The sequence below is a fragment of the Athene cunicularia genome (assembly GCF_003259725.1).
Source record: "Athene cunicularia isolate RWA chromosome 1 unlocalized genomic scaffold, athCun1 chr1_part2, whole genome shotgun sequence".
NCBI lineage: Eukaryota > Metazoa > Chordata > Aves > Strigiformes > Strigidae > Athene > Athene cunicularia.
Window position 1 is genome coordinate 56,064,175 of NW_020799092.1, and position 23,793 is coordinate 56,087,967.

The window sequence follows — 23,793 nt, forward strand, 5'->3', positions numbered from 1 at the left end:
AGAGACAGGCATATGTATGTAGGTATAATGGTTGTGGGGACAGGATGGTGCCAACCTGACATCTGGATAATAATGTGTCACATTATGTCTTCTAAAATAAGTAAGTCAAAGGTCAAATTAAATTGTAGCATATAAGAAGACTTTAGTGATACACTTTGCAAAATTTTGCAATGTAGACTTGTAGAACAGTTCAACCTCCTTTCATGAGAGAGGGGGTATGCCTGGGTGAGATGAGCAAGAACTCACAGGCTGTGTTTACATATCACTCCCTCTCACATAAGCAAAAGCATCTGCATGAGCATTTTCATAGTCAGCAAGTAGCTAAACCAATGCTGCACTGTCATGAAGCTCCCAAAATTAGGAGAGAATGAGTAGGCTTTTAAGACATATTTTGAAACAGCATTGTTTTTCCCTTGAAACCAGAACCCTCCTGCTTGTCAGATATGGGTAAGCATCCTTCCTTCAGGAGAGTAGGTGGAAGAGGGGATCGATCCTGAAAGGCAGTGCTTGGGTTGACCTGCTGCAATACTAATGCCTTGGCTCCATGCTCAAGGTTGTGCCTTAGGAGAAAATACTAAGTGACACCTGGGAAAGGTACTTGGTTTCAGGTATATTGCCATGTTTTAATGTTGGTATTTATGTTTTTATAAACTTTTTTTCAACTTTTAAAATAAAGGATGTGATTCTTTTTTTGTATTAGAGTCAATCTGATATTTCAATTTATTTCAATTTAACTCAGTGTAAAATTAATCTGTAAAATTTGGGATGCTTTTATTTCTCTGGAGGTAACAAATACAAAGAACACAAAACCAAAAAACACCGCAGTGTTGCTTTGCTCAAAGCCCAAGATCGTTTTGGAAATCAGAAGATATGAGACATTTTCTCTATTAACTTGCAAGGATCAGGCTGAGGAATAGCAGCATCTAATACCAAGGTACAGAGAAGATGGCAAGAGCAAGTAGTAAGAGAAACACCCCTAATTCAGGATTAATTCCATGTCACTATAGTGGTGATTTACATTTTGATACTTGGTGTTTAAATTAAAAATAAAAAAATCTTCCCACCCTCCAATGCCCTATTTTAACTGCCACAAATGTGTTCACTAGTTTGTGAAGGTGTTTATACCTGATCACATATCAGTCCTGGGATTGGAACAAACTACAGGTTTGGAAAGGGCTATTGCACCCGATTTGTAACTGTATGCTAGTTTGTCATGAAATGTATCTATAAATGCACAGCTAAGACAGTAGAGTACTAAATTGGGTTAAATTTGTTGCTGTCACATTAATGACACATCTGGGAGATCTTAAAATTCAGTTCAATCATCAATAGAACAGCTCTGCAATAGTTTACTGATGCAAACTTTCTGCAGCGTTTATTGGCCTTTCAAAGACTAAGAGAAAGAAATATTTTTCTCTCATTCTTGTTATGGGATATATAACTGAGAAAAAGAGTGAAGATGAAGAAACATCCTCTCCTAGCCAGTTTCACTCTAGGCGCATGCTGAAACAGCCTTTCAAACCCTATTTTCTAGCACATCATCATAAGTATGTTATTTTGATAGCTTTGTTAAAGAAATATTCGAGGCGTATATTACACTTGACTTTGTTGTCTAAACAATTAACAAATTTTAATACATTGAATGTATTCTGTCCTTGCATCTTACATAAATACCTTTGTACCCTTAATGTACTTTGTTTTCTCTTAAAAATAGTTCTTGGCACTTCTGCAAACTGAAATAATTTTACTACCTTATTAAGTGTAAGGGAAAAGTATTAAATTTCTGCTAAAAATCTGAATCTCAAAAAGCATTTAGAGGTTAGATAATAATCTGAGTAAGGGTTGCTTTGCAAAAACTGGGCATAAAAAGGCAAGCCTACCCCAAGAATTGCTGTGGAGTATTCCTAATTAATATTTGCTGTTGAAATCCTGGGGTTTAAGCAGAACATTGATTATTCTTAAAATGGTGCTGCTCACAGCTAGTGGCAGAGTTGATGGTACTGCATCTTAGTATTTTCCATGTCAAATAACACCTCATGGGGAAGAATTGTTTATCAGTGAAGAAGTTTAAATCTTAATTTTTGTGATCTGGGGGAAAAAAAAAAAAAAAGGCAGAAATTAGTAGGGTCTGCATTTACTTTCTGTTGTTGAAGCCCTGCAATAATTATGTGTAAATATTAAGCTCAGAATGCTGCATTTGTTTGTTTTTAAAGGGGAAAATGCTAAAGGTTTAATACAGTTTTCAGAATATATAACATGCTATTTCAGCAGTTTACCATTAAACTGACTGCAACCCTGCTCTGTCGAGAGTCACCAGGTTGCAGGAATTGGGCTGTGGTGCCCGACAGTCATGCTCTGTGGGTGCACTGACTTGTCCCATCTGTTAGCAAGGATCATGTAGAGCTGGGCTTGCCCTTTGTGGCTGCATTGCAGGATGCTCAGAGAAGAGGGTGTGTGGTGCAGACACTCTTCTGGAGAAACAGTTTTGAGGGTAGTAGAGATGCTGCCTCCAGTATAAAGTAAGCAACAATTCACAGTTTGTTCTGCTGGCAGGGTGATGGATATCTTTTGGGACAGGATGGGACTGCAGAGCCTCTGGCAGAGTCCAGTCTGGTTTGACCCTTTGGGAACGTCTGAGATCTATGTGATACCTCAGTCTTTTCCTGCAGTCAGTAGGAATTTGTGGCTCTACAAACACTTGTATAACACAGTCTCCAAAGCATCATAATCATGGCTTGATTATGTTCCCTGCCCCCCTTCCCCTTAACTATTAACAGAAGGGATAAGATAAATCCAGAGGCACTTTCCTTTCTCTGTCTCCATCAGGATTTAGGTCCAGTTCCTGAGGAGCCGCAGGCACTATGCCTAGCTATAGTGTGTACAGGTATCAGTGCTGTGGAAGAGAAGGAAATGAAGCCATGGTCACATTGATGCTGCTCAGTAGATATTGCTGTGTTGTGCATAGAACACCTGTTGAAATGGTACCAGCCTGATCACAGACCCTTGCAAGAGAGCTGCTCTGCTTTGCAGGTCTTGGATAGCCCAGCCCTGCTGCTCTGTAACTGTCTCAACGCTCTGTGCTTCTTGACCTGAAGGACCTGATGGAGCCAGGGAATCCCTGTACCTGGGAGGAAGGTACCTGGGAGGGAGAGCCAAATCCTCTTGACAAGCTAACAGTCTGTGTTAATACTGTCTGGAAAGCCAAAAACATCTGTCCTATCGGTGGAATTTGCTCAAGTGGGATGAGGCTGAACATGCTGGAGAAAGAAATAGCTGTAGTAAGAAATCTTATATATTGTTAAAGTGAATGACAAAGAAATGATCATTAGAAATCTACCAAAAGAGAAGTTAAAACAGTGTATTGTATATATGATATTTACATATCAAGATCATAAAGTATTTTTTGCTACAGCCAATCAATAATAGAGGTGGAACTTGTTTTCCTTCTTATCTTCTTTCCTACTGTACACCCTTGATACTTGTCCCCTGCTGGGTTTCATGTGTGTACCCATAATAACATTCCTAGTTAGTGGCAAAACTCTGACAGCACTACAGGTTTCTCTGTGAAAGAGTTCATTAAATGCCAGCCAGTAATCCAGTGGCATTTGCTAATGTAATGGTGTAAAGCAAATTGTTTCCCTTCCTTCTTGGTCTCTTCCTTTTAAAAGAAATTTCTCATTCTCAGCAACCACAAGAAGAAAAACCTCAGAATTAATGCTGGCAAATTTTTTCTATTAAGCCAAAAAATAGAAGAGCTGTATTCGTTGGCAAACTCTGACTGAGCTGTGTTGGCTGGTGATAAAGAAACATTGATAACTACAGATTATATTGCTAATTTAAAAAAAAAAAAATATATATATATAGCCATTTTGCATTACAAAACTTCACAAGGAATCCAGAGCATAATGGTAAACTTGATGCTATTGGAGTCTGGCAAAAGGTTGTTTTTAGGAGATATTTATGTATTCTAGGTGTAGTAATAAAATATGTACCGTCTCCCTCCCACAGTTCTTAACAGCACAACCCAAGCAGCTGTTGAAAATCTACTTTGAGACAAACAGCACGTAACAGGCCAGCTCCTCCCATGATTACCACTCCAACCTGAAGCCCCTTGGCACAGCTTGCAGATTGGCCAGATCTAGTTAGGGTGGGACTTCTGAGCAAGGCCAGGGCAGCTGGGAGATGAACAACTCTGTGCAAGCCCTGCCAACAGCCTGTGATAAGAACCTGACTGTGGACTTGGAGGTCGCCCGGGGGAAGGTGTCAGCACTGCTCCTTTAGCAGGCTGGAAGAGTTCCTCTACCATAGTTGCAGCTACTCTGATGAGCAGAGAGATGAGGAGAAGGAATGCACTAAGTCTGTATCAAACTTGTTGACTTAAGAGAGGGGGGTGGCTTAGGGATCACATAATTTAGATGGCACTGATAACTGCACCCGGTTAAGCACTGAGTAGAACAAAAGACATTTCTAGGAGTACAGTAGATCTGCTAAGCATACTGCCTTCCCCAAATGATAAAACAGCCTCTTTGTTCACTTTCTAAAGGCATGTTTTGTTACTTCAGGCAGTGGCAAAATGCCAGGGTAGGTGCTATTCAAAAGTATAAATAAAATCAAATGTGTGGAGAGAAAGAGTGCAATGAAAAATGTTTTCCCAAAACAGTCTGAAACTATAAAGCATTTCTCTTTTGTGAAGTTGGGAATTGCAGTCTCAAAGCTTTATTAAGGGGCTCAGCAAGGTTATTACTTAGCGACGGTATTGGGAATTACAGAGGTTGCTTAGGAAGTACAGTTACTTACTTGCATTAGCCGCAGTAGTGGTTTAGTGTCCTATAACTTGTATTCATTGCCAAAATATCTGCGTATACAGAACTTTTGATGAAGCCAGTCCATAAGAGTTTCTGTTCCCAAAGGACAAAGATTAGCTATTTCTCCACAATATATGCACAAAGCCAATAGCAACTGGTCCTTTCTGCTGTCAGGAGTTGTCAAAATACAAATCAATACCTGATTTATCACTTGCAGTGGCCATGAAAGACTTTTATATGACAGTATTATTTTAAATTCAGAAGTTTTCTCCTAATCCATCTTGTTATATCCCTGAAAACATTAGCCCTTGTTTCCAGTAGTAGTAAAGTTTATGCATGTTTTATCAATGGCTCTGCAAAGTGGACTCTTCTGGCTGCCTTGCTGTAGCATACCATGAATTGTGTGTTATTTCTCAGCCACAGCGGTGTCAAAGATGGAGCTAAAGCCCATATGATTTGTCTGAAACCGTAGTGTGACTTCAGAAATGAAAGATAATCTTCTAATTTCTTAGAACACATTCTCTTTGCAGTGTGTGTGATATTAACTGTTCACTTGGGAAATATCTTTGTGCTTTACTGAATTATGGGTATTATAGAGTGGTGTCTCATATGATTCATAACTTCATTAAAGTAAATTTTAGAGTGTGCATGTGTGTGTGCACAGTTGCACACCAGTAGGCTTTGGCTGGTGCTAAGGTCTTTTTGCACTCATGTTGTGTCTAATGATGTTCTTTTACTTTTGTGTCAACCTCTTTGCACTATCAGAGGCTGCAATTGAGTGTGGATTACTTTGTGTGCATGATACATGTTCTTACAGGCATACGGGTAAGCATCTTCAACAGCTGTTTGTATTTTCTAAATGATCATGGGAGACATTATTGCATTTCCTTTGCCATTTTACTAACTATTGTCTATAAAGAACATTTAAAACAAGAATTCTGAAATGACTGAGGTTTTGCTGATGATAAGTTTTATCATAATCATAAATCATGGGGTTGGTTTTTTTACAAACTCTGTTTCCATATGGAAACATGACAGCCATCAATCACAAGCTACTTCTTTCACAGGCATTTAATTTTTTTAAGGAAATATTTTTTAACAACATCAGTAAAGCTGAAACTCAAATAGTTTCAAAATAAACCATTAGTTCTTATGGTTGCTTGTTTATGTTTTGTTTTAGTCCCGTGCTTTCAAAAAGATTTCAGCACAGAAGCTGCTGCAAAATTTTGTGCAATTCAGTGTGTCCTTTAAATTGGTATTACATTTTTAAACAAAACATTTGAAAAAAAAAAGCGCAAAATTTTACATATGATGGATGCAATGAAGATCTTATGAGGAGTCATGTAAAAGATCTTGCATGTTGTTAAGTGCATGCTGCAGTGTCAGCTGTCAAAGGAACACTCAAACTATACTAAGATTTTCTCTCTTATAGGAATGAAGCTTATACATCCAGTTTACTATAGTTCTGATATATTATTCTTTTATATGGACCTAGCACATATTTGGAAATACAGTGCAAAGGTCTTAATCGCCTGTTCATTTGTCTGCTACTGACTGAATAGGAAGTTTGGGGCATGTTCTCATCTTAATACTGATAAAATGCAACAGTTCTGCAATTATTCTTTTAATGTTATTTTTGTCAAGATAGTTTTGTAAATAAGATACAGAGCTGCACTATATTGTGTTGTATTGTGTATGTATGTGCACATAGACATACTTGGGTGCTGTGCATAAAATATTCAGGGTGAGACAATGCAATTCCAGCATTACCCTCAGAAACTGGTGATTTTTTAATTTATTCTTTTTTTTCTGCTTAGATGGACAAAACCAATTTTGAAAAAGGGTTACAGACGACGGTTGGAGCTGTCAGATATTTATCAAATCCCTTCTGCGGACTCTGCTGATAATCTTTCTGAAAAACTAGAAAGGTATGAAAGATTCATGAAATTATTTTGTTTCAGGAATCACACTGCACAATTTAATGAAAAAGGCTGTTGTAATGTTCTCAATGTTTAAATAGCATTGGATGCAAGCTGTTTGCACCCACTGACTGGCTCAAGTGTGTCCTCATTGAGTACATAGTTGTCTTTTGGAGCTGACTGGGATCCCTGGTGGAGACATATCACCCAGGTGCTCTAAATTTCTACATACAGGTACCTCTGATATCTGTCCAGTGACTAGCAAGGCTAGACTCCCTGTTAGTTCCCTATTCTGCTGTTCTTTCTTCCCAAAATATCCTTGCAAAACCTTGTTTTATTTTTTCTTCAGCTAAATAACATTCGTAATTTCCTATGATACTACTGTTGAAAGACTGATTGCTTCTGCAGAAATCATACCCTGATCTTCCTACATTTCTTTGGTATAGCTTCCCCTGATGTGCCAGGGCAGCTCATGTCTGCACTGTTGTGTCAATCCAACTAAACTTAGTTGCAGTGTGACATATGTATTCAAAACCGGTGAAAAGTATTGAGAATACCGGTAAGCTTAATGCATTTTGAATATTTATAAATGGAATATTCTGGTTATTTAATATTCTGTTGAAAAATGGAGACAAGATCTGAGGCAATTCTTAGGAGTTTTTTAATCTTTGAGTTGAATTTTGACTAAACACATGCTTTTGGTATATAGCATTGCTTCTATCAACAATTTATTATCGAATAGGAAATCATTTTCCCAGCAACAAAGATTAAAAATAATGCTGTGCAGTAGAAAAGTCACATTTTGATACTTTGGCGTTTTCTTTTTGCAGGCTGGAAGAGCTCCAAAACGTTTATTTGCCTATTATTTGTGCTTTGGTCTTAAGTACAGCAGGTTTCTTTAAAACACACAATGTGACCTTTTCATGAATTAATTCCCTGCAGAGTGATGTATGGCTGAGTATTTAAAACTGCCAAATATGTGGCTGAACTAGGTTTGAACTTTTATTGATCTATCAAGTCAATGAAGGCCAGGTCTTTGGGGTCTCTGCAAAGCTTTCTTTCGTTAGTCACCTTAGCTAAATCTCCTTGGATATAGTTGAGTGAATTGAAGTATGTCAGAACCATAGACCCATGTATTTGCTCACACAAGTTAATGGTCTTGTTTTTTGGTTCCTTTTCAGAGAGTGGGACAGAGAGCTGGCAACGTCAAAGAAAAAACCCAAACTTATGAATGCTCTTCGACGATGCTTTTTCTGGAAATTTATGTTCTATGGAGTAATGTTATATTTAGGGGTAAGATTTGCTCTTGTCTTCAGTAAACTTTTAGTGTTCTGTAAATAGATCCAAGTCTTAGGGATTGCTAAATTAATACAGAATCCTGTGAATATCTACAGATTTTGCTCTGTATATTGCTTATGAAGATAATAAATATAGAGACATACTCAGAGACCTTCATTTAAAAAAAAAGTATTTTCTGATAATGTCATAATATCTTTAAAACATGAATATTAATAATTTTGAAATATATGTAGTGCTAGGTGCTGGCATATGCTTCCCCAGGTACAGGTAGAGCACCTGAATTTTTGTATCATTGCTGAACTAAAGTAATTATTTTATCATGTTACGGTTTTTAAGAAGTTTCTAAAGAATTTTCTACCCTACAGTAACGTAAATGACAGCAACCTTACATGATTTAGTCAATTTTGTCAAAGTGAGTGTCAGCCAGCTTCATAGTTAAATGCTTTATTCAGGTTTACATATGCAATAAACAAATTGTCTTCCTTGGTGGTAGCAATTCTGCATAAATAACTGTGTGAAATATGCTTGGATCTTGGTGCTGTTGGTGCTCTGAAGTGTATGATCAGGAACTTGATGTAAACATCTGAACTGATTATGTTTATCACCTTTTCAGCATGTTAGGATTGCTCTGACTTACCAAATGCCACCTGTTTGAAAATCCTACCACTGGGGTTAGGAGCTGTGAAAACAGTTTATTATTAGTGGTGTCTCACTAGGTATGTTAGACAGCAAGACTGAAAATCTGAAAATTCCTGTTAACCAATATGCACATTAAATATCCATGTTATTTTCAAGTTTCTGCATTTCAGTAGTAAAAGTGAGATATTACACTCCATGCTACTCTGCTCAAAATGCTGTGATATCAGAAACTGCAGCTATGATAGACCAAGTGGCCCGAAGTGATCAGTGATACATAGTGTTTTCAGGTGTGAGATGGATCTCTAGGCCAGATTTTTATTTTCAGAAGGTTGATACAGAAAGGAACTAATTCCACTGGCATTAGTGTTGAGTGTGATCTATTTTAGCTGTACTTTCAAGATCATGAATTGAGCAGAAGAAAAGCATAAGGGAAATTTATGGAGAATAGCCCATAATATCTCTGAAGTTTATGTTGCTTGCTATAAAACCAAACTTCTCTTTTCTTCTGTGTTTCTATAGAATATACCAAGGAACTATTCTAAGAGAATAAGTTACAGAAATGAAAACCTTCATTAGAATGACACCTCTCTCAAGCAGGAAGGGGAGAGTAGTACGGAGAGTTGTCATCATTCCCATGAACTTGCTATTGACTCCTCTTGTTGAAGGGAAATTTCAAGCTAGGCAGATCTTCTAGTGGGTAAATGAAGAAAGATCATGATCTGCACTATGGCAGTCATGCCAGATGCATGCTAAGTGAAACCACACCAACACCTATACCCTCAAGTTTTAATAATTTTGTATAAACACTTGAAACATAAATATCTGGAAAACTAAAACACAAGTCCTTAACCACATGCAGTTTTTTCAGCATTAAAAGGGGACTTTTTAAGTGTGAAAAGTTTTAAGGCATCAGGTAGCATTTCAGGTCAAAGAGCATTTTTCAGGTTAAGCATCGAATTTGGAGCCTGACTTCTGCTAAGTTTTATGCTGGAATGGCTCTACTCCAATAAACTTCCATGTAGTCCCTCCTGTTTACATGTCTGTGTGAAAGACAGGCTGCTCAGGCAGATTACAAAATAGGTAAATTTATTTAGTGTCCTGGGATGGAGGTCCTGTAAAATATTCCTAATTGTATTAATTTGGACTGCTAACAAAGTGAATGTTCTGGTTTAGATCACTGTTGATTTGATTTGGATAACTAATAAACGACTACAGTTTCACTTCAGATTGGATTTTCCCCTAAGAATTATGGAAAAACTGACTGCTTCTTTCTCTTGTAACACCATGTCCAGAGGAAATGAGTATCAGTAATAGAATGAGAAAGTCACAAAGTAAAATGGTCTAAAGAGAAAAGGAAGAAATTCTCTAAAGAAAATGGAAATAGCTTTCCTTAAAATGCAGCATTCACATTCCTTTTAGTTTATGAAAAATTTAGCGTGTGCCTCAGTCTGTCAGGCTGCTTAATTGATTCAAAATAAAAAAAATCCTATAGTCCTTAATCTTTTGAAATCACATTTAGACTGTCCCCCGGATGTAGTTCATAAAGAACGACTCTGAAATTTCTCAGCACCAAGGCTTGATTTTGAAAATACAACCTAGATTGAAAACATTCTTTATATTTTATCTTTTTTGCTTATTTTTTGTAGATAGATTCACTCACACGTGTGTGTACATGAATTCTGATTAAAAATAGGGGAATCAAGAAATTAGCTCCCAAGCCAACTTTGTTCTCTCCCAGATGAAATCTCTCCAACTTGCTGGACTCTTGTCACTTGCTGAAGAGCCTCAGGTCTCCTCTCACTGCCGCTTACCTCAGTCTGAAGTCTCCACTGCTATAGATTTGGTTCAAAGAGATGTGCTGTGCTTGCCTTCTCCATATGCAAGGGCTGCACAAGGAGGAAGGAGAGATGATGTGTTCACTCTGGAGGGCTTTTCTGCATCAAACCCTGGGTTACCCTCTGTTAGAGTGTTGTGTAGGGCTGGCAGGAGGCAATGTGGCTAGAATGGAAATTGATGAGTCAATTAATTGTCTTTGTCCAGGTAGGGCAGTTAACCATCTAGGACAGGGCCCCTTGCTATCTAAGGAGCTGTGTAATAACCCTTCTTTCTATACTTTTTCATTTTGTTTGGCAGCTCTTTTCTGGGACAAGACCTTTTCTTTGTGGACTCCTACCTAATTCTGTCTTTTATTTGCTCCTTTCATCTCATTACTGCCTTTAATTTTTCAACCTTTTTCCTCACCAAACCAGAAACTCCTTATGTCAGGTTTATATTAAAAAAAAAAAAATCAGCTCTACAAATTTAGCCTACTGTACACTGTAATAGGTGTTCCTGCAGAGTCTGCTAGCTGAAACTTCCACGGCAATGCATTCCTGTTAAAAGTTAAGCAGTATCTGAGGGCTTTTACAGGCAGTTTTGAGGGTAACTTCCTTTCCTGGAGTACAGGCATGTGAAGTGTGTGTGGCCATGCACATGTGGGACTTGTGCAGGGTTGATTCTTCCATGTGGACTTTTAAAATTGAGTACAGTTTTAGATGAGGTGAGGACAGAACAGGCCTGAAGAATTTTTGAGTCATATTCTTTGGTTGTTTTTTTCTTAAATGCCTTTAAGAAATCTCAGACATGTGTGATAGGACACAGGATAGCACATATGAAACAAAATCTTCACCTTTCACAGTGAACAGGGAAAGATTAAATCTTAGTTTAATTCTTGATTCTGTTATCATTAGTCTTAATTTTTTAAAAATCTGTAAGACAAAAAACTCACTGCTAAAGCCACTGGTATTCTTTTCAGGCCCCGCTCACGGAAATTAATGGGAGCTTTGCCATTAATTTGAATGGGGACAGGATGTTGTGCCGTATTGGCATATGTGCAACCAAGTTGTCCCTTCTTTTGAACTTCACTTTCCTTTCAGCTCTTCTCTTGTCTAATCCCTGGGATGTTTTCACGGCACCTTTCTTGGAGTGTGGTTTAAACTCTGCTGACATCCCTGCTGTTTGTGTAGTTGTTGTTGCAACTGGCATCACAGCTTAGCTCTCATTAAGTCTAGGAATTTTTCCGTCTCTCCCTTTCCCATCATGCACTGTAGGTAATGTTATTACAGGGTGGACACTTGCATTCTGGCCCCCTAGAGTACTACGACTCTCCCTCATAAATAGTGTTGTGTTAGGCTCGTTGAGTTACTGCACCTAATGCATCTGCTCCTCTTGTTCAAAACAGCTTCCATGCTTCACCTCATCAGCAGATGTATCTTCTAATCTAAAGAAAAGATGGTATGGCAGTAAAACAAAAACCTTGCTTTTTAGCACCATACTGTCTAACAAATTGGGTACTTTGTTATGAGAATCGGTTTGATCCTACTTACATTTTTCTCTTATATTAATTTCCATGAAATGTATATTTCCACTCAGACACAGCAGCTGCTAACATTAACTTAGAAATGGTTTTAGTGTCATATCCCAAAGGACCCTAATGAGGATTTCCTGAAGTTCTCGCATATAGGTCACGGGTGTGAGTGAGCAGGCAGGGAGGGATATGAAAGTCCCGAAGCACTTCTTGGGCATATGCCAAAACAGAGATGTGCATTATTGTCTTCAAATGCAGAGTGATTGAGCATATGGGGGATACACGTAACGTAAAAGTTCTCATTGCGTAAGAATAGCCACACCAGGTCAGATTAGCACAGTATCCTGTGTCATACTCTCATTTCTCTTCAGATCTTTGCTCTTTTAATTAGGATTTCTGTGAGGGGGACATTTCTGGGTTTCTCAATGGTTTATGATGAATGCAGAGGGAAGAGCAAGGACAGGAGAAGGAAAATCATGACTCCTGAAAACTGGATTTTCTCTTAGATGTACAAATCCCATTCCATTTTTTTAGGCAGGTCATTCTAATCAGTTCATTTATCCATATTTATATCAGTGGATAATTTCGAGATTGCAAGAGGAAAAGTGGAAAATAGGTAATTCTGCTTTCATTTGTATGTAGACTAGATAACATCAACTTCAGCAAGTAAGCTGATAAATCTCCACCTTAAACCAGTGGATTTTTATGCCCCATGAGATAGCAAATGATTTGGCTTATTGCCAGCCATTATTCTACCCTTAGTCTGCAAGTCATGTTTTTTTCCAGCGAACTAGACATGTATGCAATACCTTTATAGTCACAACAAACACAGCAGCAGTGTGTGGCATTTTCACCAGAAAAAGAGTAAATAAAAAAAAAATCTTGCTATTTTAAGCCTATATACAAAATCTTATCTTGTAATCTCTGAGAGTATGAAAGCGCCACATTGTCCTTGAGAGATGACTGTTTTGTATTTTGTGAGTTTTGGGGAGTTTTGGTTTGCCACTTCGGGATGCATATGGTCTAAGCACAGCTGCCTTAGGTCATGTGTGTTTTAATAAACACTCCTCCCTTTGCCTACTAATAACACTGAAGTCTTTGTCAAAGCTGACTCCAGGTTTACAGCACTTGTGTTGTGGCAGAGTGGTGTTTAATTTGTGAAATGTAGTGGGTAGCATAGGTATGGTATTTGAAATGTAAAATTTCATGTCTTCTGTGGAAAAAGTGCATGATGAGTATCAGTTCTACCAACAGTGACATTCAAAAGGGGTTACAGTACAGGTTGTAGGAGTACTTTGGATTGCTCTTGTGTAAGAGACCAAAAGGAAACCAGAGGAGAAGGAAAAAAATTAATGGGGATTTTCCCAACCTATTTTTCACTGTAAACATTAATTACAGCTGAACTTCACTAGTTCACTTCTCTCTGAGTCTCTGTATAGTGATCTGTGTTTTTTTCGGCTGGCAGGCAGCACTAATAACTTTTTGGCAGAATTTAACATATCTGTACAAAACAGAATTCAGTAGTTTCCTACTGGTTTTGAAGTATTAGATGCTTTCTGCTGAGACACAACAGAAAGAAGGATAAGGAGACACACATAAAAGTTTTTAGTGCTTAGTATTTTTCTACTGAATATAACAGTGAAGCAAAGGATCACATACATACTTCATACCCTTCAGAAGCTTACACAGAAGATGAAGCAAATTGTTAGACTGATGTTTTTTGCATTTCTTGGGGAAGTATTTGATAAGAAAAGAGGGGGCAAGAGGAAAAGATGTAAAAGGAGGAGGTTATAGGAGTGAAAGTATGAGAATGGTGAGGGTGTGAAGGGAAATGGAAGGCAACGGTGGGATAATGCTAGTGGGGTTTAATTACAACAGAAAAGGGGGCTGAGGACAAATGTAATAGCAGGCTAAGGTAAAGCCAGGGCTATAACAGATCATTTGGATGCCTTGCACTTTAGTGAGGGACTGGTTTCTCTCTGGGACTTTTATTAAACTTGCCTCTCCTACCATTTATGCCCTCTCCTACTGCTTATGTCACAATCCTGGATACAATGTCTAGAACTGTTGAGAAGCATGATCAAATTGTTTATGCTTTTATTTTGTTGATATTTCCATTTACTCTATATTTTAGCTATATCTTCACTGTCTTGTTCTGGTGGTGTTCATTTCAAGATCTCTGAGTCTTCCTGTGTCCTGTAAGTCCAGTAAAGTGCAGTGAGAACTGTTCCCTAGGGGCCAAAACAGAGATCCAGTCTGCTAAACTGGATTAAGTCATGTGGCTAATCCATTGCAACTCTGAAAAATAAATGTGGAAGCTAATCTCAGTTGTCACTTCTGTAGGAAATGATCAAAAAAATTTACAAACTAGATTTGCTTTGGTGGAGTTGCAGGAGCATCACAGGTTACGAAAGCAGTGAGTTGTCTGTTCTCCTGAGCAATTACTGCAACTTTCTGTGGTTTGCACAGCGAACAGACCTCACTTCCTCATTTAAGATATAAAGCTGTAAATCTCATTGGGTAGAACTTGAAATTAAAACGTTAACCATTTTGAAAAAAATGAAAAAACTACTGACCAAAATGTTTTTTCTTGTTTCCATCTGCAGGAAGTCACCAAATCTGTGCAACCCCTTCTGCTGGGAAGAATAATAGCTTCATATGATCCAGACAACTCTGATGAAAGATCCATAGCCTACTACCTGGGCATTGGCTTGTGCCTTCTCTTCCTTGTGAGAACACTACTCATACACCCTGCTATATTTGGTCTTCATCATATAGGAATGCAAATGAGGATAGCTATGTTTAGCTTGATTTATAAGAAGGTAAGTGTTTCATTTACACTCAAAGCCACCCTCTGTCTGTAGCCTGCATAATTTTTAGGCCAGTTTGTTGAAAGATTGCAAGTTTTTTTAGCCAAGGTACACAAAGTTGACAAAAGAATAATGTGGCTAACATCAGTTTCTGACAGCTTTTCATTTCCCAAGTCCAAAGATTTAAATACTCATCTGCAGCTGGTTTGACTGAAGTCAGCCTCTGTGCTTCTGGGTATGTGTTGAGATGACTTAGTTGTTCTACCACTATGCTCCTGTTATGCATGTGTATTGCAAAGGCAGAATAACATGCTGGTGGCCAAAAAATATTTTCAAAAGAGGATTAGAGGTGAAGTTTTAAACAATAACTATAACATAGAAGGGACTGAGTTTGAATGATGTTGTGTGAGATCTCTATATCATGAAGAATGAACAGATACTGATGCATCACATGTTCATAAATCCAAAGATTTCAAAAGATATTTGGTTTTACCAATACCAAAAGCAAATAATTTAAACAAACATGTTAGTTACTCTAGTATAAAGCTCAGTGCGAAAACTTCTTTCAAAAATATTTGTCAAAATAGGCACAGCAGGAGATTTTTGAGGATGCACAGCGACGCACAGCATGCACGCTTAATTAAACTTGCATTTGCATATATATCTATACACATAAAATATTCAACAGAAAGCAAAGTCTAAGTCAATAAATCAATATTTGTAAAGCAATTTAATGGCTATCTTAAATTCAAGTGACATGAATAACAAGTTTAATGAGACTTTCTTTATAGCATGAGCAGATAAGTGAATTGTTATTTATACTAATGTACCATTGCTTATAATTTTTATCTGTATTTATTCTGTTTTATGGGGATGAGTTACATGGCCATTTTTCTATAGTTTTGTTTTCTTTTACAGATCTTAAAACTGTCGAGCAGAGTTCTAGATAAAATAAGTACTGGACAACTGGTCAGTCTTCTTTCCAACAATCTGAACAAATTTGATGAGGTACGTCATTGGTTCTTTAATCCACTTGATGATCCATCAAATACAAATGCAATACTTCAGGCTGTTCATGACAAATATAAGGAAGGAAGGAGCATAAATGACGAACTTTACTGAGTGCTCATTGTAGATATAAAATGAATCACTACCTTAAGAAAATGTCTAGGCACGTGATCATGGAAATGTTTGTTTTGATACTTATGACATCCTTTGTCTCCTGTGCTGATTACTAGAGCAAACCTAAAAATCAGGTATACTATAAAAACATGCTTGTTCTACAGTCCAGTGAGAACTTGCCAGGAAATCTCTGGGTTATGCATTGATTTCACAGAGGTCAGAACTGGCTAGTTCAGTCCTTCCGTCCTCTTTTCCTGACCACCATACCTTTTTACTAAGGCAATCCAGCTGTTCCTGCCATTGAACAAGCAGTGATATTCAGCATTGTGTTGCTACTATTACCCACTCTTTTAAAACTGAATGTGTTGATATAAGACCTTATTAGGAATCATTCCGAACACATCTGTCTTAGACAATACTTCCATAGTCTCCTGTAAAAACTTCTCTTTTGTTAAAGACACAGAGGTAAATCCCTGCTAATGGCTTTGAGGACTGGAAACTCTATGAACTTCTGTTTAGCGTGTATGTTTAATTGGCCCATTGGTAGTATGAGGTTTGCTTCCTATGAAAGAAGCAAGATCAGAGAGACTGTAGACACATGGCTGGAACTGAAGGCTGTATTACTATATAGAGCACTGTCAGCTAGCACTGAACAAGCTAGGACAAGTGCCTTATTATTGCAGCAGTGTAGTTGCAATAACACAGACCCCTGTGCAGCCTGGTCACAGGATTCAGTCCAAAACCTCCCTAATGTGAAGGAACATGGCTGAAGTAGGCAGCAATCTGTTTTGAAATCGTGTTCACACAAGAGTCATCTCTTCACCAAAATAATACTTGCCTCTTATATCAGGTTCAATTGCTCTCAGAAGATTCTTCTGTGAATTTTTCTCATCTTGCAATCATTGAAAAAGCCATGTTTACTTTTACAAAGCTTAGATTTTTCCCTTGTGTGTATACATAGCAAAGAGACAATTTCAGACTGAACTTTGCCTTACAAAAATCAAAGTTTAGGTGTGGAATGTATATGTATTGCTGCACTGTCATCATAATTTACACCCAGAATGCTATGTGCTCAGGATCACAAATCCTCCTTTATAAACTTGTTTTACTACTGGAAATATTTGTACCATTCTTCATTACATTTTTCAAGGTGTCACTTTAATGACTTCTTTCTTTCCATGTAGTTTTAAGAGCACATCTGTAACTTGTATTATTTTCTGCTGTGGGCTTCCACAGGGTCTTGCTCTGGCTCATTTTGTATGGATTGCACCTTTACAAGTGGCACTGCTGATGGGACTGCTCTGGGATATGTTAGAAGCTTCTGCATTTTCTGGACTTGCTTTTCTAATAGTTCTGGCCTTTTTCCAAGCCTGGCTGGGACAAATGATGATGAAATACAGGTGATGAGACTGTTTTAAAAAATTTCAATATATTTTCCTGAAATGCATTGGTTTAAGAGGTTTATACCACTTGAATAAGGGTCTCTAGTTTGATGACATTGTTACAAGAGAGGACCCCTAAGAGTGTTGGCTGTGTTGGGAAAGTTACAGACAAGCCTTTACTTATTTAGCAGCAGCTGTCTAAACTTAACAAAATGAAAGGTCTAACATGCAGTAAGTAGTAATAATGCTTTATAGAATTGAAACTCCTTGTTAGTGGCTTGATTTATTCTTTTTAGAGCTTGTATTTTCTCCTTAGTTTAATGATTACTAGCTTTCTAAAGATTCTGTTCACATTCTTCCAAATAATTCTGTTAAATAAACATTTTAAGTGTAGACATAAAGGGAAAGTGTTTTCATAAGATAATGGGATACAAACTATCTATACAGGATGAGAAAGATGAAGACTGACCTACTGCCTTTTTACTTTATAGGAATAAGAGGGCAGGAAAGATCAATGAGAGACTTGTCATCACCTCAGAAATAATTGAAAATATACAGTCAGTTAAAGCCTATTGTTGGGAAGATGCAATGGAAAAAATGATTGAAAGCATCCGTGAGTAAGTGTTCTCATTTGTTAGTCAAAATTTTTATATGCTCAGAAAAAAAAAAATAGGTGGCTTTGAACACCATCTGTGGTCTTGTTAGTTGAGAAGTAAAGCACACAAATATTAATCCTTCATAAACGAACTGTGAATTCCCACACTGTGGCTTGGTTTTTTTCCCAATTTGTCAAGTTCACTATGAAGGTGAGATTTTTTTATTTTTTTAATTTGCTTCCTCATTTGTTATAATGATATTTCTGTGGTTAGTTTGCACAGGTAAAACAATTGTGGCATCTGTGTTTGTTTCTGACCAACCCTATCCTCATCTTACAATAAAAAGCCCTTTTGTGATAGTTACTTAAGGCTTTACAGACTTTTCTATTCTGCGGTGAAGGAAACAGTATGAGTCCTCTGCAGCCATTTTCTGAGAAATGCAATAAAGCTGGTTTTAAATGTTATGTGCAATCTGTGAAAGGATTAAAGAAGCACAGCTTCATGTATTCATCCTCCACAATTGCATTAAATTTATTGTCTGTAGATAGCCATGTATAATGCTTATCTCTTCAATTAATATTAAAATTGAACTGGAACTACAAGAACTGAAGCAGAAAGGAGGTAAAAGAGCTAACCTAGTTAGCTGAGAGCTATGAGAAGGAGAGCTTTGTTTCTCACAGGGAGTTCTGGGGAAAGGGAGGACAAGTGGCATATTGATTGATGGGTGATGTTTCACTAAAGCTGTCCCGTGTGTTTGTTTAGTCCTTTACAGAGAATTAAAATTCTGTGCCAGGTGTGTGATTGGGAAAAATAAAATAAAAGAAATGACATATAAGTGTATTATTATCATGTAAATAAAAGAGATGAAACGATATTATTACACAAACACCTTCTTGTTCAGCTGCTTTCTGACAGACAATCCAGGGAAAGTAGAGTGTTCTTTAGAATAACGAAAATCTTAAAGTTTGTAATAATTTGCTATAAACAATCAGGGAAAACTCAGTCTGAATCCAGGCTGGGAGTTCCAGCTCAAGGATGGAATCAGGTTAGGATTCCTCTGGTGTCACTTGTCACATTCACTTTTAGGAAATTTGAGACCACAAATTCTGAACAAATCATGTAAATTAAATAAATTTTAGTCCACAAAATTGTCACAGAAACCTGGAAAAAGGACTGTCATCTTATGATCTATATTTTCTACAATAATTTACAGTGAATTTTGTAATGCTGGAATTTAATTTTTATTATATTATGAATGGATTTTTAGAAGACAAGTATGCTAGCTATATTACAAGATCAAAGTGTCTCTCTTTTACTGCACCAAAATACCACATTTTTTTCAAAATACCATATTTTTTTGGGTGATCCAACAGATCACTTGGTGAAGACATCACTGGAGCAGATCAACCTTGGATTGTCAGAGTTTCAGTTGGGGATGAGTCTCTTGAACCAAGTAACAAGCAATAGGACAAGAGGGAATGACCTCAAGCTGTGTCAGGGAAGGTTTGGACTGGATATTAGGGAGTATTTCTTTACAGAATGGGTTGTTGGGTGTTGGAATGGGCTGCCCAGGGCAGTGGTGGAGTCCCCATCCCTGGAGGTGTTTAAGAGCTGGGTTGACATAGCGCTGAGGGATCTGGTGTAGTTGAGAATGGTCAGTGTGAGGTTCATGGTTGGACAAGATGATCTTCAAGGTGTTTTCCAACCGAGATGATTCTGTGATTCTGTGAGTTTTGCTTGCTGAGCCAGCGCCTCCCAGTCAGTTGGTTTGTTAAGCTGGTAGGAAACGAGACCTTGTGAATGAAGCCATGCCTGTGTTTTTTGCAACAGTGTGTTATAACTCAGTCATTACTGAACCACATCTACATGCTGGCATTTTCTGATGCAACCCAGTTTGATCAACTCTAGTGAACTAGATAGACCTGTGCCCTTACTCTGGTAGACTTGAGCTGCCAGGGCTGGCCATCCTGCAGGTATAACACTGCTGCAGGCAAACTCCCCCAGAGAACTGTGACACTTCAGAGGGACTAATACGGGCTATCTCCTGTGTGCCCTATTAAATCTGTACTGATAAGAACTATTTGTAACAAGTGTTTTAATAAACATACCTGGACTCCTCTTGGCTATGCAATCTATTCAGAGAATTAAAAAAACACAACATCAAACTGTTCTCTTGAACCATAGCATAGCACTGGAGAAGGTGAAGTCCAAGGTTGGAATGTCTGTACTTTGTCAGTGGTAGATACACTTTTACATAAGGCAAAGTATCTCAAGCTCATGTATTTGTACTGACTCCTGCAGCATCACTTCAAAAATAAGCATAAACTAGTCTGCACTCTATACATGCATGAGGCTCATAGTGTGCCTTTTCTCTCTCTCCAAGTGCCCATCAGCAAGACCTGTCTTGCTTAATAAATGCTTAATTTACAGAGCTCTCAAGCCTGTATCAGAGACTCACCTCTGGAAAATTTTTGCTTGTGGCTGGTACTTGGGAGCATACTGAAAAGGTTTAGTGCTTTCATTCTCCCTCTTCAGAGTAGTGGCTGTGTGCTTCAGCACTGGGGGGCTTTTTGATAGCTCTACCCAGTCATCTGTGTGGGACTGGATGAGCACCAAGCCCCAAAATCTTTGTTATTCCTATTCAGTGCTGCCACCCACAGTCTCACAGAAGCTCTGGAGGGACTTACAAAGCCCTTTCTCCAGCGCAGTGACTACTACCGTGGTGGTGGTCTGCATGCCTGGCTACTTTCTTCAAGCCTCTCTTGTGAAATACAGACTTAACAAGAAGTGCTAGGCACCCTGCTCCAGAACTGGCTGAGCTCAGATTTTTTGTCAGGGACTTTTAAGAACGCTTTGGCTAACAAAAGTAGCTCCAAAATCCTGGATGGATTTTACGTGCAGACCCTGGCCCAATACCAGGACACACAGAGGCTATGATACTCAGCCTTGCAACACAAGGTATTACTGTCACCAATGTGACTGTGAATTTCTGCAGTGTCTTAGTGGTTAGAGCACTCACCCACTGAATGGGCACCTTGGGGTCTAGCTCCATCTTTAGCCCCAGTTAATTTCTCTTGCAGCAGAGCATTTGCTCTTTCACTGCAGCAGAGGTGCCTCTGTTCAGTCAAAGCTGAGCTATGGGGCACCCGAGGAATGTGAAGTGAACAGGGTCAACATGAGAGCAGTCAGTAGAAAGCTTCAGCAGTGTGAGTTGGAGCTATCAACTCAGAAAATGAATTACGTGAGTTAGTGCTATCAACTGAGAAAATGAATTACGCTTCCTGAATTATGTCTCTTTTTATTTAATAGCTTGCTCTAAGATGCACAGACATTGTGGAAGCAGCCAAGATTAATTACCTTTTGCATTCCTGACTGCACAGCAGTCAGTAAGCTACTCCATAGACTGAGCTTCTATGGGGCAAGGAAGGTGGAGGGCAGACTCCCTGCCTTCCACCTCTTCAAGCTGAGGTTAACTGATACCTTTCTTCATGGGTGAAACTGTTAGTAGCTCTGCAAAAGGAGATGACACTATAATCATATTGTGGATTGTTCTTAGTTTTTTATGGTCACGTATAGCAAATCTGGCATTTCAAAGTATCTTATTTCTAGGGGGGTTATGTATCTAATAGATGATCAGATGAGTATGGGATGATGATTCTGGGAGTGTATCATGTACCACAGCATTAGATGCTTAAAGATGGTTGAGCCAGGAATTGTAGAGGCTTGTGGTTTATGAAGTATTTAAATCATGACATAGATCATTGTTATTTTCTCAGACATCTCTGGACATGCGTGCCAAAAATGGGGTCCAATTATTTTTTAGGTCCAAAATCTGTTTCGAATCTTGCTTTTTAGCTGCAATGCTAGAAAATAAGAATGATGAATGAGCCTCTGAGTGATTTCTTTTACCAACAGTTCCATGCAAAATATTTTTAAGATGTAAACTGTGGAATCCTATACTAATTATTTCTATTTCTTTTTATAACAGAACTGAACTGAAGCTTACCCGAAAAGCTGCTTATGTGAGATATTTCAACAGCTCAGCTTTCTTCTTTTCAGGCTTTTTTGTGGTGTTTTTAGCTGTGCTTCCATATGCCGTGATTAAAGGAATTATTCTCCGAAAAATATTTACCACCATTTCCTTCTGCATTGTTCTTCGAATGACAGTGACCAGGCAGTTTCCTGGGTCTGTACAGACCTGGTATGACTCCATTGGAGCAATAAACAAAATACAGGTAGGGTACATACACTAAAATCTTCCCAAGTACGTAAGCTAATTCTTTATAGCATGTTATCTTGTCAGTTGATCAACAAAAGCGCACAGCATTTATGCAGACTTTCCGAATATACTATATGTTGCTTTGACTACACACCATGAAATGTCATTATAAATCTTGATATTGTTATATGGTTCCCCAGGCAGCATAACCACAGGAGTCTCAGGCTACCTGCATGCTGCTTTTTTTGAAACAGTGGCATTTAGTTATTTATTCTCATTGCAGAATAAAGAACTTAATAAAAATATATCATGAATTGTGATGCTTAAGAAATGTTTTTCCTTCAGAAAAGGAAGTACAAAATTAGTACATGTTTTATATAGCACAGCTTCCAGTCACAGATCTTCTGTTTTTCTAGCTATTAGTGGCCAGAACAGCAGGAGATTGTGCATCTTATGCAAATGTGCATCTCATTCATTATGAGTAGTAAACATAATTAAGGTACTGGTCAAATAATGATTACCTATCTTACCTACTGAGATCAATTGCTCATATACCAGCGTGAGAGGCTTATCTGCAGAGTCAAATCAGGCTGAATTCTCATTAACTCTGTCTGTTTTATCTGCTGTTTTGATATCACTCCTCAGGAAAAGAGTTCTTATTCTATTTCAGGCTGAAATCTTAGGCTTTTTCTTTTTTCTACTTTTTTTGTTTGTTTGTTAAAACATAGTTTATATTATTTTTAGTGTGATAAAAATACCTAATATGGAACTTAAAGATCTTAATCAGAAATCTGAACCTTAATATAGAATAGCAGGTACTGGATTTTTATGATTTTAAACTGGGCAGAAAATTCGAGAAATCTAGCCATAAACCTTTCTATTCAACATTCAGAAGGCTGCCTTGTTGGGTTCCAATTTATGCAGTCTTTGTGGTCTCAGATTCCCTAGGCATTGGTGGAGGTCTCCTGTCTCTCCTTTTTCCTAGAAGTGTATATCCAGTGCCCTATCACAGAACTGGCAAGCCCAGTTGTTGTTGTGCCCTCACTTTACCAAACACTAGTCTTTGGGGATATTAGCTCTGTGGGTGCTCGGGAATCTATAATCATCCCTTTGTGGCAGATTCAGTATAGACCCCAGAGACAGACTGCACAGAATCCCAGAACACTGATGCCTTTTACTTGTCACAAGAAGCATAAACACAAATAATAAACTACTCATACATTTCTCTGATTAATCTCCTTATCAGTTTAGAGAGGTCACTGGGCCAGATATGTCTCCTGTGTTATTGTATTTTCCCTGTAGCTAGACCCATGTTTTCTAGACCATGAAATGTTTCAGGATCAGTGTGCTTTCTCTATCACTGCTCCAGCAACTTCACTGGATGACCCCATTGCCTTTGTTATGAAAGAAAGCCTAGCTATTATTTCCTTTTTTTTGCATAAACTCTGTATGTTTTGCCTTACAGTTTTTAAGTTCCTGCCCTTTCAATCATCTGCTCTTTTCCTTCTGCTTTTTCTACTTGGGAAATTTTCAACTTTACTGTAGAGAACTGATTTTGCCCAGTGTCTGCTTAGTTTGTCTACTGTATTGCTCACATAGACCTACTTGGTTTCATATAAATTAAAAAGACAATTCAAAGGAGATGGTACATACAGA

At 38.0% G+C, this 23,793-nt stretch overlaps 1 protein-coding gene across 1 annotated transcript in view; it reads left to right on the forward strand.

The window, feature by feature from the left end:
* Positions 1-23,793, forward strand: part of CFTR (cystic fibrosis transmembrane conductance regulator) — a 91,544-nt gene that overhangs the window by 6,481 nt on the left and 61,270 nt on the right. Inside the window, exons 2-8 of the mRNA XM_026867912.1 lie at positions 6,623-6,733; positions 7,906-8,017; positions 14,615-14,830; positions 15,737-15,826; positions 17,177-17,340; positions 17,814-17,939; positions 21,907-22,153. Of these exons, the coding sequence (XP_026723713.1) occupies positions 6,623-6,733; positions 7,906-8,017; positions 14,615-14,830; positions 15,737-15,826; positions 17,177-17,340; positions 17,814-17,939; positions 21,907-22,153 (1,066 nt within the window). The remainder of the gene's footprint in view (positions 1-6,622; positions 6,734-7,905; positions 8,018-14,614; positions 14,831-15,736; positions 15,827-17,176; positions 17,341-17,813; positions 17,940-21,906; positions 22,154-23,793) is intronic.